Consider the following 11,196-nt stretch of genomic DNA (forward strand, 5'->3'; position numbering starts at 1 on the left):
AAAAGTGAGCTACTGATGAATTCATGAAGATGATGTGGACATTAGCACACGAAAAATTAAAAATCGTCCTGGATTCCTTTTTATGGCCCTGAAACCCCAAACGAGGAACGGTCATTACAAAGTGATGGCAATTGTTCATCAGGTCGTTTCTGGTTATATAATGCTTTTTTAAGGAGCTTTACCCCTCAATATGAGACTTTGCTTTGCAAATTCGAATTTAGTCGGGCCTCAATGGGGTGCCGGACATCGGATCGGAAACCAAAAAAAAGGTTCTCAAGTTACTTAATATACTAGTATTAGAATTAATATGTTACGACATTCAAAATTAAGGCACTCAACTCTTATTAACAAGGTTAGATGGTTCAATTCTTTCACATGATATCATAGCTGACGGCGTTTGATACGTCCGTATTCATGTTGATGTACCCAAAATCAAAGTTCAGAGGGTGTGATATTAAATTAAATTCTACATCAGGCATTCATTTAAGAACGTCCAAATAGATTCATAAGAGTTTTAAACGATTTCCATTGGATGCTCAAAATATTTTACAAAGTGTCCAACAGCAGTTAAATAACTTCTCTTTGGTAAAGGATTTGGGCACATGAAGAATGTCAATGTAGACTATGTATGAGTATTATTATCCTCATTGGAAGCACATTGAGTATGAACAAGATTTGACTATTACAATACACTAGTTGAAAGAATAAAAGGGCATCCCGGTGCACTAAGCTCCCACTATGTGCAGGATCTGGGGAAGGGCCGGATCACAAAGATCTATTGTACGCATCCTTACCTTACATTTCTGCAAGAGGCTGATTTCATAGCTCGAACCCGTGACTTATGGTAGCAACTTTAAGATTCCTCAACCATGCTAGTATTTGACCTAAGGACTAATTTTATCAAACTTCTTCCCATTGCTCTTAACACCAGTAACAGTCGCTACAAGTTCGTCTGTCTTCCCGTTAATCTTGGTTTTAGTGACAACAGGGATGGTTTCGCTTTCCCTCCTGTTGCTCTTCGCAGAAACTTGATAGTTTCTTTCTCTAAAGTTTTTTGAGATGTGCCCCTCCTTGCCACAATTATACCACTACTTCTTTGTCAACCCCTTTTCCGTGCTCCAACTCTCTTCTCATGATTATCATTTCGGCAGCGATTGCAACAATCTTCTTCCACTCTTAGATGATGCATTAACATGTCGAGAGACAGAACATTTTCATGCACTAACATTGCATGACAGTACTTTCAAGAGGGGGAAAGTTTTGCGATAATAGCACTAATATGGAAGTTCTCATTTATCCAGATTCTTGATGCCATGAGAGAACCGACAATATTGTGAACCTGCTCAAGAATCGCTATGCCATCAACCATTTTGAACTGCAAATATTTGTTAACTTCGGAACTCTTCAATTCGTTCCAAATTCCTCATCATAAGTTGATCAAAGCTCTTCTCACAGTTCTTTGGCACTGTAACTCTTCTTTGAGTATTCTTCAAAAATCTTGTCGGATAGAGAGTTCAATATGTTGTAAGAGCAAAGGTAGTCATTATCAACCCATTTCTGTTAGTTTTCAAGAATGTTCGGGTAAGGCTCACTGAGCACATATGCAATATTCAATTACTTTAGGAAAACTTTTATCTGATGCTTCCAGCAATAATAATTTTTTCCATCAAGACGAATAGTAAGTCTTAACAGGAACAAGGCTTTGGGCAGGGGAAGTTGTAACGAGAACTCAGTTGTATTTGTCCCTGAGGGCGCAATTCGAAATACCAGTTTCCTATGTTGCACGAACTCTTCAAAATACCCGTAAGGCTGGAATAACTAGATAAGTTAAGATAACTGATCAGCTAGCTGATAATGTCTATGTTTGCGCTGACGATGCACTAATAGTATCAGATTACGTTCGCCACTTTCGAATTCAACTTGGCCAGCCAACAATTGTAAAATCAGCTGCAAACTTTGTTAGTTCGTTACCCTATAATAATAAGGCTAAGCGTCAAACACGAAGGATTGTGTTAGATCCAGTTTAATGATGCAAATAATATACATGTGCAGGAAATCAATTACAAGAAGTCAAGAAGATACCACAAGACTGCTGGAGTCAATCCTGATGAACAAGGGAAGAAATCAATCAGCAAAGATTACCATACAATCAGCAAATCTGGACAACTAAGGAAATGACTCGCAAATTTGGAAGGAATTCAATCAGTCAATCAATCAGCAAAGAGTAACGACTAGCTGCGATGGAGAGAATCAAGCAAGCCTAAATTTAAGGCACAAATCAAGGCCAGCATCCCGGGGGATCGAAAGTTATGAGAAAATTGGTACGCGACTAATTTTGGAAGAACCAACAATCAAGGAGCAAGTCCTCATTCATACTTCTGCTGAAGGAAGGAAATCAAGGAGAAGCAACGGCTAGCTATCTTATTCTTGGAAAGAATCAATTTCTTTCCAAGGATCAGATCTCTTGGATTGTCAAGCCTCGACTATCCATCAAAGTATTTATACCGCCTTAAACCCTAGTATGACATACTTTGATCGAACCAAAAATCACTCTCTTTATTCTACTGCAAACAAACATTGTAGTTCACTAAGATCTGCTGTGTAACAAGTCAGGGAAGAAAAGAGAGCATAACACTGGTGGGACATTGTATCAAAAACGAGTGCTAGAGAAACTGTGTGCAAATTCACTACAACTGTACTCGGAGAAATACATTTACTAAAAGAGAACTCCCTTGCAACCCAAGAGGACTAGACTAGGATTCACATTGAATCCGAACCAGTATAAAATCTTGGTGTCTTTAATTCCTGCATTTACTTTCTGCAATTTACTTCCGGTTACTATATCTGTTGAATTATTATATCTAGTCGACTACTCAATAAATTAGTCAACTAAAAAGCGATTACGTTTAAATATTTACAATTCACCCCCCCCCCCATCTTGTACTTTCAGATTGTTGGTGGATGGGACAAATATGATGGGGGTAACATATATGGGATTCCTGTTGGGGGCACAGTATTAGAGCCGCAACGTTTTGCTATTGAAGGGGTGGAATGAAGAGATACAATAGGTTGTAAGGCATGCAGCAGGCAAGCAACAAATATCCATAATATATAGAATCCTTCTAATGTGCAATGTGTACTACATTTGGCAAGAAAGAAACTAGAGAATATTTCGTGGAAAACAAAGAAGCTGCGAGGAGATGACTAGAATGATAGTTCAAGAGGTGCACTGTCGAGGAATTTTGAAATCTAAACTAGTTAGGAAATTACAGGATTTCAAGTTTTACCATTAGATTGTTATAGCAAAGTAGGCATGTAGTAATGAGGACACTAGATTTGGGGCTGCATGTCAAAATCTAAGTGAGTATTTGATAGGGTTGTTACTATACTTGTATATTTTCCCAAGTAATAATAAAATTTAATTACTAAAAAAAAGTTGACATTGGAAGAAAAATAAATCTCTAAGAAGCGGACTGGACTTTACAGTAGGATAAGAATAGCAAACCAGCGATGGTTTAATAACAAAGAGATTAATAATCCTCTAAAACCTATAATCTCCAATATGATACCAATAATTCTCTTATATAATGGCATTAGTAATCAACTATTTGTATATATAAAAACAAAGTTTATTTTTACCCTATTTGTACAGTGTAATTGTTCGATGAAGTGGATTCAATTGAACTCCCTTCAACACACTTAGCTCCGCCACTGCTCCACGTCTATGGGATAACTTTGCTTGCAGATACATGATTTAAACTTGATGGTTCAAAATCTTTGAGAGGTTTAGGAGTCCATCACTCAAATGGTCACTCAGCTATCCCAAATTATCTCCTAAACTTGATGGTCCAAAATATTAAAAAAAATTTAAAAAATAAAAAGAAGATAAATGTTTATAATTTAGAGGGTAAAATAGGTGACAATCCAAAATTTGAAAAATCTAATTGAGTGACCTTATGAGTGCAATAGGCATAGTTCAGTGACTTTGTTATTACAAACGAAAGAAAAGTGACTTTAAGAGATAATTTGGATAGTTGAGTGACAATTTGAGTAATGGATTCGAGGTTTAGCCTAAGTACATTGTACTGTTGAAATTATGAATTCAGAATTTAATATCAATTGAAAATTTAGTGGTATTTTGGGAAACTGGGGTTAAATCATCAATGTTAAACCTACTGAATATGTCTAAATTAAATTCCACCATAGCTTTTGTTTTGATTAAGAAATTGTTGTATCCGTCTCGAATTTTTTCGTCGATTTTGGTCAAAGTATCCAAAATCAATTGACGAAATTTGGTATGGATCTCATACCCACACTCATGTGTCAACACGGGTGCGACACCACAAAATGAAGAGTCTGAGCAACTAATTAGGACATCATAGATCTACAAAATAAAAACAAACAAAAAAAATAATAGCTGATTTTACACTAACGTTACAAATAACCCGACAATTATTCGATTTACTTTCATTGAAAATGCCCATTAGAAAATGAACCATCTGCTTCTTGTTGTTGAGGCGATGGGTTGTCTGCTGGAAATTGTTCTTCAGCTACAAAATCTGTATTATTTAAATGGCGGAAAAAAAACCCGTACCTCGTATAAAATTTAGAAATTTTTACTTCCTATAGCAAAGGTTAACACCTTATTTATTTTAAATAAATATCATTTAAAAAAATTATATTCTATAGATACCTTTTACTGTTTATAACAAAATATCTAATTTTGGTACCTCCTACCCTAAGCCACTAAATACGCTATTTAGTTACACTATTTTCTTTCTCTCTCTAATTTGACACATGTACTTTTCTCTTCCTGTCACGACCTCAATCCCGATCCTGATGGCGCCCAACACGATGCTAGGCAAGCCCGACCAATTACCACTCACAATCCCTTCTTATTAGAATTCATTACCAATTTTCAGAAATAGATACCAATTTAATATCAAACAAACATCCCGGCAAGGGAACAATGGTGAAAATAACATATGAAGCGCAATAAACCACAACGGAGTCATAACAATTATAATACAAGACTCACGGGCATGCTTGACACCAACGTATAGATACTCGTTACCTTGCCTATATGTCGTACTCCACAATTAACATGTAACAAATAAAACACAACTCCTAATCCCTCAAGCTAAGGTTAGACCAAACACTTACCTCGCTTTGCAACCAATTCAAAATTTCAACAAGCCTTTGCCTCGTGAATTCGTGCTCGAAATTCTCAAATCTAGTCATAAACAATTCGATTTAGTTAATAAAAATTATAGGAATTAATTCCATATGAAATTCTACATTTTCCATTAAAAATCCGAAATTGCACTAAAAATTCACTCGTGGGGCACACGTCTCGAAACCTAACAAAAATTATGGAATATGAAAACTCATCCAACTACGAGTCCAATCATACCAATTTTACTAAAATCCGACATAAACTCGACCCTCAAATCTTCAAATTAAACCAAGAGGGTTTTTCAAAATTTTCCCAACTAAAATCACCAATTAAATGCCAAAACTAGTAATAGATTCGGGTAGTCTAACCAAAATTTAGTTAAGAACACTTACCCCGTTGTTTTCTCCGAAAATCTCCCGAAAATCGCATCTCCCCAAGCTCCAATTTGATAAAAATGGAAAATGGGATTCCCATTTTCAAAACTTAAGAATCTTCTAGAAAATGTCGGGGGCACTGTTCACGCGTTCGGTACTGTTCACGCATTCGGTACTGTTCACGCGGTACTTTTCACGGGCACTGTTCATGGGCACTGTTCATGGTGCTGTAAAAAAAAGACAGCAGCTTCCCAAAGTGAATTTCAACAGCTTTTTCTACCCGTTGACCTTCCGAAATCTACCTGAGGCCCTCGGGACTTCAACAAAATACACCAACAAGTGCTAAACATGATACGGACTTAGTCGAAACCTCAAATCGCATCAAATAATACTAAAACCCTGAATCACACCCCAATTCAAGCCTAATGAAACTAAGAACGTCCAACTTCTATATTCGATACAAAAACCTATCAAATCAAGTTCAATTGACTTCAAATTTTGCACACCAGTCATAAATGACATAACAAAGCTATAAAAATTCTCAAAACTAGATTCTGATCCCGATATCAAAAGGTCAAATCTCCGGTCAAACTTAAGAAATCTTTAACCTTAGATTTCTAGATTCCGTTAAATGGCGATAATTTGATCTAGTGACCTCCAAATTCAATTTCGGGCATATGACCAAGTCCCAAATCACGATACGGAATTACCGGAATGGTCAAAAATTTTATCCGGGTTTGTTTGCCCAAAATATTGACCGAAGTCAATTCAGTTGAGTTTTAAAGCTCTAGTTCACAATTTCATCCATTTTTCACATAAGAACTTTCCCGAAAATTATACGGATTGCGCACGCAAGTCGAGGATTTATTGATAGCGATTTTCAAGGTCTTAAAATACCGAGATATTATTTAATTTAAAGATGACATTTTGGGTTATCACACTTCCAAATAATACCGGATTCATTGACAGACCACCGCCTCTCTAGGCTAGGATTTGGGAACCTCCTCCTCTCCGGCGAAATCCAGTTGTATGGTTTTCTCTCTCTCTCTCTCTCTCCCCCTCTCTCTCTATTCCTTTCATCTCCTAGATTTTCCGTCAGATTTGAACTTGGTTATCTCAATTCCAAATTCAAAAATGGGGAAAAACGATTTCTTAACCCCAAAGGCAATTGCGAATCGAATCAAAGCTAAGGGCTTACAAAAGCTACGATGGTATTGCCCTCTTCATCCTATGATTGTATTTTCCGTCATCCTTTGAAAATACACGAATCAAAGCTAAGGGCTTACAAAAGCTACGATGGGTTTTTGCTCGACGGCGGATTCCCCGAAAATTAGGGTTTGTTCTTGAACAAAGATGACGGATTTTGGGGCTGAGCAATTTGATTTTCTGTTAATATATTTTAATGTATTTTCAACATATCACGCTGTATTTTCATGTATTTCATTGTATTCATTGTCTTTTTTTCATTGTAATTCAATGTATCTCGTTGTATTCCATGTATTTGATTGTATTCATTGTCTTTTTTTCTCATTGTATTTCAATGTATCCCGTTGTATTCTATGTATTTCATTGTATTCATTGTCTCTCTATATGCCATGAATGTATTCATATGTTTTTTTAATTAATATAATTTATGTATTCAGATGTATTATATAATTTTTCTGAAGATTGCTATGTTTTTGGAGTATTTTTCGGTTGAGACTTTTTTATAACTAAAAAATTTAAAAGTTGTATGTTATAATTGAGTTTGTTGGGTTATATTAGGAGTCTATTATGTTAATTGATTCACTTTCCGTTTTGAAACCAGTGTAATCTCCTATTTCACGCCGTGAATACAGTCAAATACAATAATCTGTCCAACTGTAATCCCATGTTTCACTCCATGAATACAGTCGAATACACTCTAATACAACAACTGATTAGCTGGACTTTCCTGATTCACGCCTATTTTTGCTACTGTATTCATGAATACAATAGGTTAAATACATCAAATACATCTTATAACCACAGAAAAGATATCTATAATCCGTAATATAGCAAATGGTATCTATAGATGACTAATTACTACTAAAAGATAGTGTTTTATGAAAATTTCTCTAAAATATATTCGAGGTGTTATAAAATCTAACCACTTTACAAACAGAGAACCCCGCTGGTTATTTGTGCAAAGATATCTTTATAAAATGGCCAAATTGGTCCTGAGCTTCAATCTCACCATTTGGTAAAGACGAAGGCACCACTACATCTGCAAAACATCAGGTTAATTTTTCTCTTTAATTTCTAGTTTCGTACATTAATCCCTCAACTTATTCAGCTCTAATTCTCAAAATTATCAAACGCCCATTTTGCAGACTTCTTTCACTTGTTTAATATTACCAAATGACACGTATCAAAGTGTTTGTGAATATGCCTCAATGTAAGTTGTTAACTTTATGTCGAAATTTTACTGCTGGTCATGATATATTCAAAGCTTTTTTCGAGCTCAATCAGGTATATATTTCTAGCTTTCTATATACCATCCATTCCATTTTATCTGACCGGATAAATCAATTTAAAGAAAAATCTAATCTACATCGTCTTTAAAAGAGAAAAAAATATAGATACACAAACGTCAGGTTAGATTATTCAAAATGTGGAAATGCAGGGTATCGATCCCCGTACCTCTCGCATGCTAATTGAGCGCTCTACCATTTGAGCTACATCCCCTTGTCAACACCATTCTTAGTTAGCGTTTCAATATAGATTTGGTTGAAACTTGAAAAAATGAGTTTATGAATATGAGATGAAAAATGAATTTTTAAAGTTGAAATTGTATTTGGACATGTATTTTACTTGAAAAGAATTTGAAGTTTTGTGAGTAGAAAACTTCAAAAACTACTTTAGAGCTGTTTTTGGGATTTGAAGATTTTGTTTTCAAAATCTTCCAAAAATGGTTAAAATTATAAACAAACAGATATTTGAAGATAAAATATGAAAAATAGCTCCCAAATTTTATGGCTAAACGGAAGCTTATATAGCTCTATACTTGGCCTATGCAGAAGAGAGCTTGATTGCGAGACCCACCCATCGAGCAGGGACGAAAGCTAGTCTTGGTAATATGACGGTGCCGAGTGGAAGGGCCCTTCTGTTAATAGGAACAGAACTTATTCTTTTTTCTAACAAAAAGTTTTCGTTGTATGTGTGCTTTTTGAAGTATTTTATTCTTAAGTATAGTTATGAATTTTTTAATTTGCATGTCTATTAAGCAAATAAATTGCAGTTTTTTTATCAATAATTATCTATCTTTATACTTCAGATCTTGAGTGATTAATAAAGGAAAATATTGCAAAATCAAAAGTAGCTGATTTATGGTGAGATGAATGAATTGACGGAAGCTCGAATGAGAGTTGGTGTAATCGGCGTCGAAAGTACAGTAGAAATTCTGGAAAACTTGTTGCCTTGTTGGAGAACTATTTCAAGTGAAATAAATAAATTCTATTGACAAATTCTCAACCTTTTTAATGAAGGTCATGTCAACTTCAACTTTTAAATAATCTTTTTCAGTTACTTTTTTTTTTTAACTTCAACTAAATATTATCCAAATACCTAATAAGGCTGTCAAAGAGAGAGTTCCTACACGAGTCAAGCTAAGCTAAATGTTTGTATTGTTCAATTTGATTTTATATTTTAGCGAGTCTTAAAATCCTATTTCGGCTAGATAATATTTGAGAAATTCGTGGTTTACAAATCAAAATTTTAACCTAATTACTCCAGGTCTGTAGTGTTTTGAATTGAATGCAAATTATTTTTTACTCTTAAGTACTGTTCATTGAATCTCGTATGGAGTTCCAGAGCCAATTGATTCAATCTCTTTCGGATATTTTTAGCAGATTTCTTTTTGGTTAATAGGCAATAACTTGATTTGATCCTTAATGAACCAATTTTAAGCATACCTTCATTGGCTTAGCATCTTGTACTATATAAGTAGCTTCTTCACATTTTTCTTTTGAGACTTTAGGCTAAGTTTAATTATTGCTCTTTCGGTCCCGATGTTTGACTAGACACGGGTTTTAAAAAAGAAAAAAGACTTTTGAAATTTGACTTGAAAGTACTTAAGATCATACAAGGTTCTTTATTTAATTTTTTTTATTATTCTACCATTTATTAATTTAACCTTTTGTTCCTTCATATAAATAATGGACTTAAAATTTATATGCAAATTAAAGCACTTACATAAAAATTAGAGAAAAATAAACACCAAAAAGGGGGCGGGGGGGGGGGGGTTAACCAAAAATCTGAGTCTTTGGTCAAAGCTAAAAAGAAATTCGGGTTACTGATAATCAGGAGACGAAAACAAAATACTTCTGAGAATGATGGTAAAGCAGTAAATAGTTTTGTATTTCAGTAAGATCCCAATAATATTTCGTATCCTTACAGATGGTGAGTTCTTCTCCTTTTATAGCTAATCCTAGGAGAAGAGGTAATGCCTTTGTCTAAAAATCTGAGTCTTTGGTCAAAGCTAAAAAGAAATTCGGGTTACTGATAATCAGGAGACAAAAATAAAATACTTTTGAGAATGATGGTAAAAAAGCAAATAGATGTGTATTTCAATAAATTCTCAATAGTATTTCGTGTCCTTACAAATGATGATACTTCTTCCTTTTATAGATAATTCTAGGTAAAGGAATGAAGCCTCGGCTTTAATGATATAATCACGAGTAATAAATGACATTAAATAAGCCGTTATACAATCATTCCTATTAAATACCAATTTTGTAACGTATCAAGTATTTAATAATTAATTTGGACTCCTTTCTGTCATCAGGTCTTTGCCTTTAATGCCTTCTAATCCGTTGGCTGTAAATAATTTAAATTGGTACGAGACTCGTATCTATACGTCGTCTCGTGCCTATTTAAATTCTTCTTCCCGTGGTTGTCTCCATCCGTGCCTCTTAGTCAGTTGCTGCGCTTTGACCATTTAACTAATCCACGTGTCATGCCACATCATCTTTAATATAAACTCAGTTTTTTTCCAATACAGATAGTCCCCCCACTTTTTATTTTTTATCAATTAAATAATTGGGAAGTGGATCTTCATGTAAAAGGAAATTTTGCCACAATTAATGCTCATGACAGTATTAACGCCTCAGCAGTCTTTTCCATTTAATGTTCTGCCCATGTGTCATTTTCTAATTGATTCCGCTATTCATACCCTTTTTCGAGACTTCTTTATTCTCACTATTTACGAAGTGATAGCTGCATTTATTATAGGCTTTTCATCATTACACTTCTAAAGTTGACGGTTCCCATTTTACACATAACTTTTTCTTCCTTTGTCTTCTTCACAAATCTTCAGCACATACTTCCTTCTTAACAATGTCTTCTTCAAACCCTAACCGTAAAAAAGTTCCAATTCTAGATCAATTCCCCAACGCCCCTGTTAGACACAGAAGAGGCGGAGGAGGTAGGCTTCGAACAGGGTTAGAATCTACGCGAGGCGGCTCCTCTGGTTCTTCTTCAAGGAGTTCTATCCCAAAAGCCCCTTCTTCTAAAAGTAGGGAAATTCTTGATTCTTCTCAAGAACCCTCAGTTGATGATATAGTTCCCAGCGATTTGTCTTTTGAAAGTGACAAAACGTCTCTTCAAAAACAAATTAAAAATTTAGAA

The 11,196-nt window shown here is 34.9% G+C and overlaps 1 protein-coding gene and 1 pseudogene across 1 annotated transcript in view; both read right to left on the minus strand.

Moving 5' to 3' along the window:
- Nucleotides 1–884: 884 nt before the first annotated feature.
- LOC138874087 (uncharacterized) lies at nucleotides 885–3,751 on the minus strand (annotated as a pseudogene).
- Nucleotides 3,752–10,280: 6,529 nt separating this feature from the next.
- Nucleotides 10,281–11,196, minus strand: part of LOC138874088 (F-box protein At1g49360-like) — a 1,935-nt gene continuing 1,019 nt past the window's right edge. The window contains exon 2 of the mRNA XM_070152592.1: nucleotides 10,281–10,286. Within this exon, the coding sequence (XP_070008693.1) occupies nucleotides 10,281–10,286 (6 nt within the window). The remainder of the gene's footprint in view (nucleotides 10,287–11,196) is intronic.

The sequence above is a fragment of the Nicotiana sylvestris genome, chromosome 7 (assembly GCF_000393655.2).
Source record: "Nicotiana sylvestris chromosome 7, ASM39365v2, whole genome shotgun sequence".
In the NCBI taxonomy this organism is placed as follows: domain Eukaryota; kingdom Viridiplantae; phylum Streptophyta; class Magnoliopsida; order Solanales; family Solanaceae; genus Nicotiana; species Nicotiana sylvestris.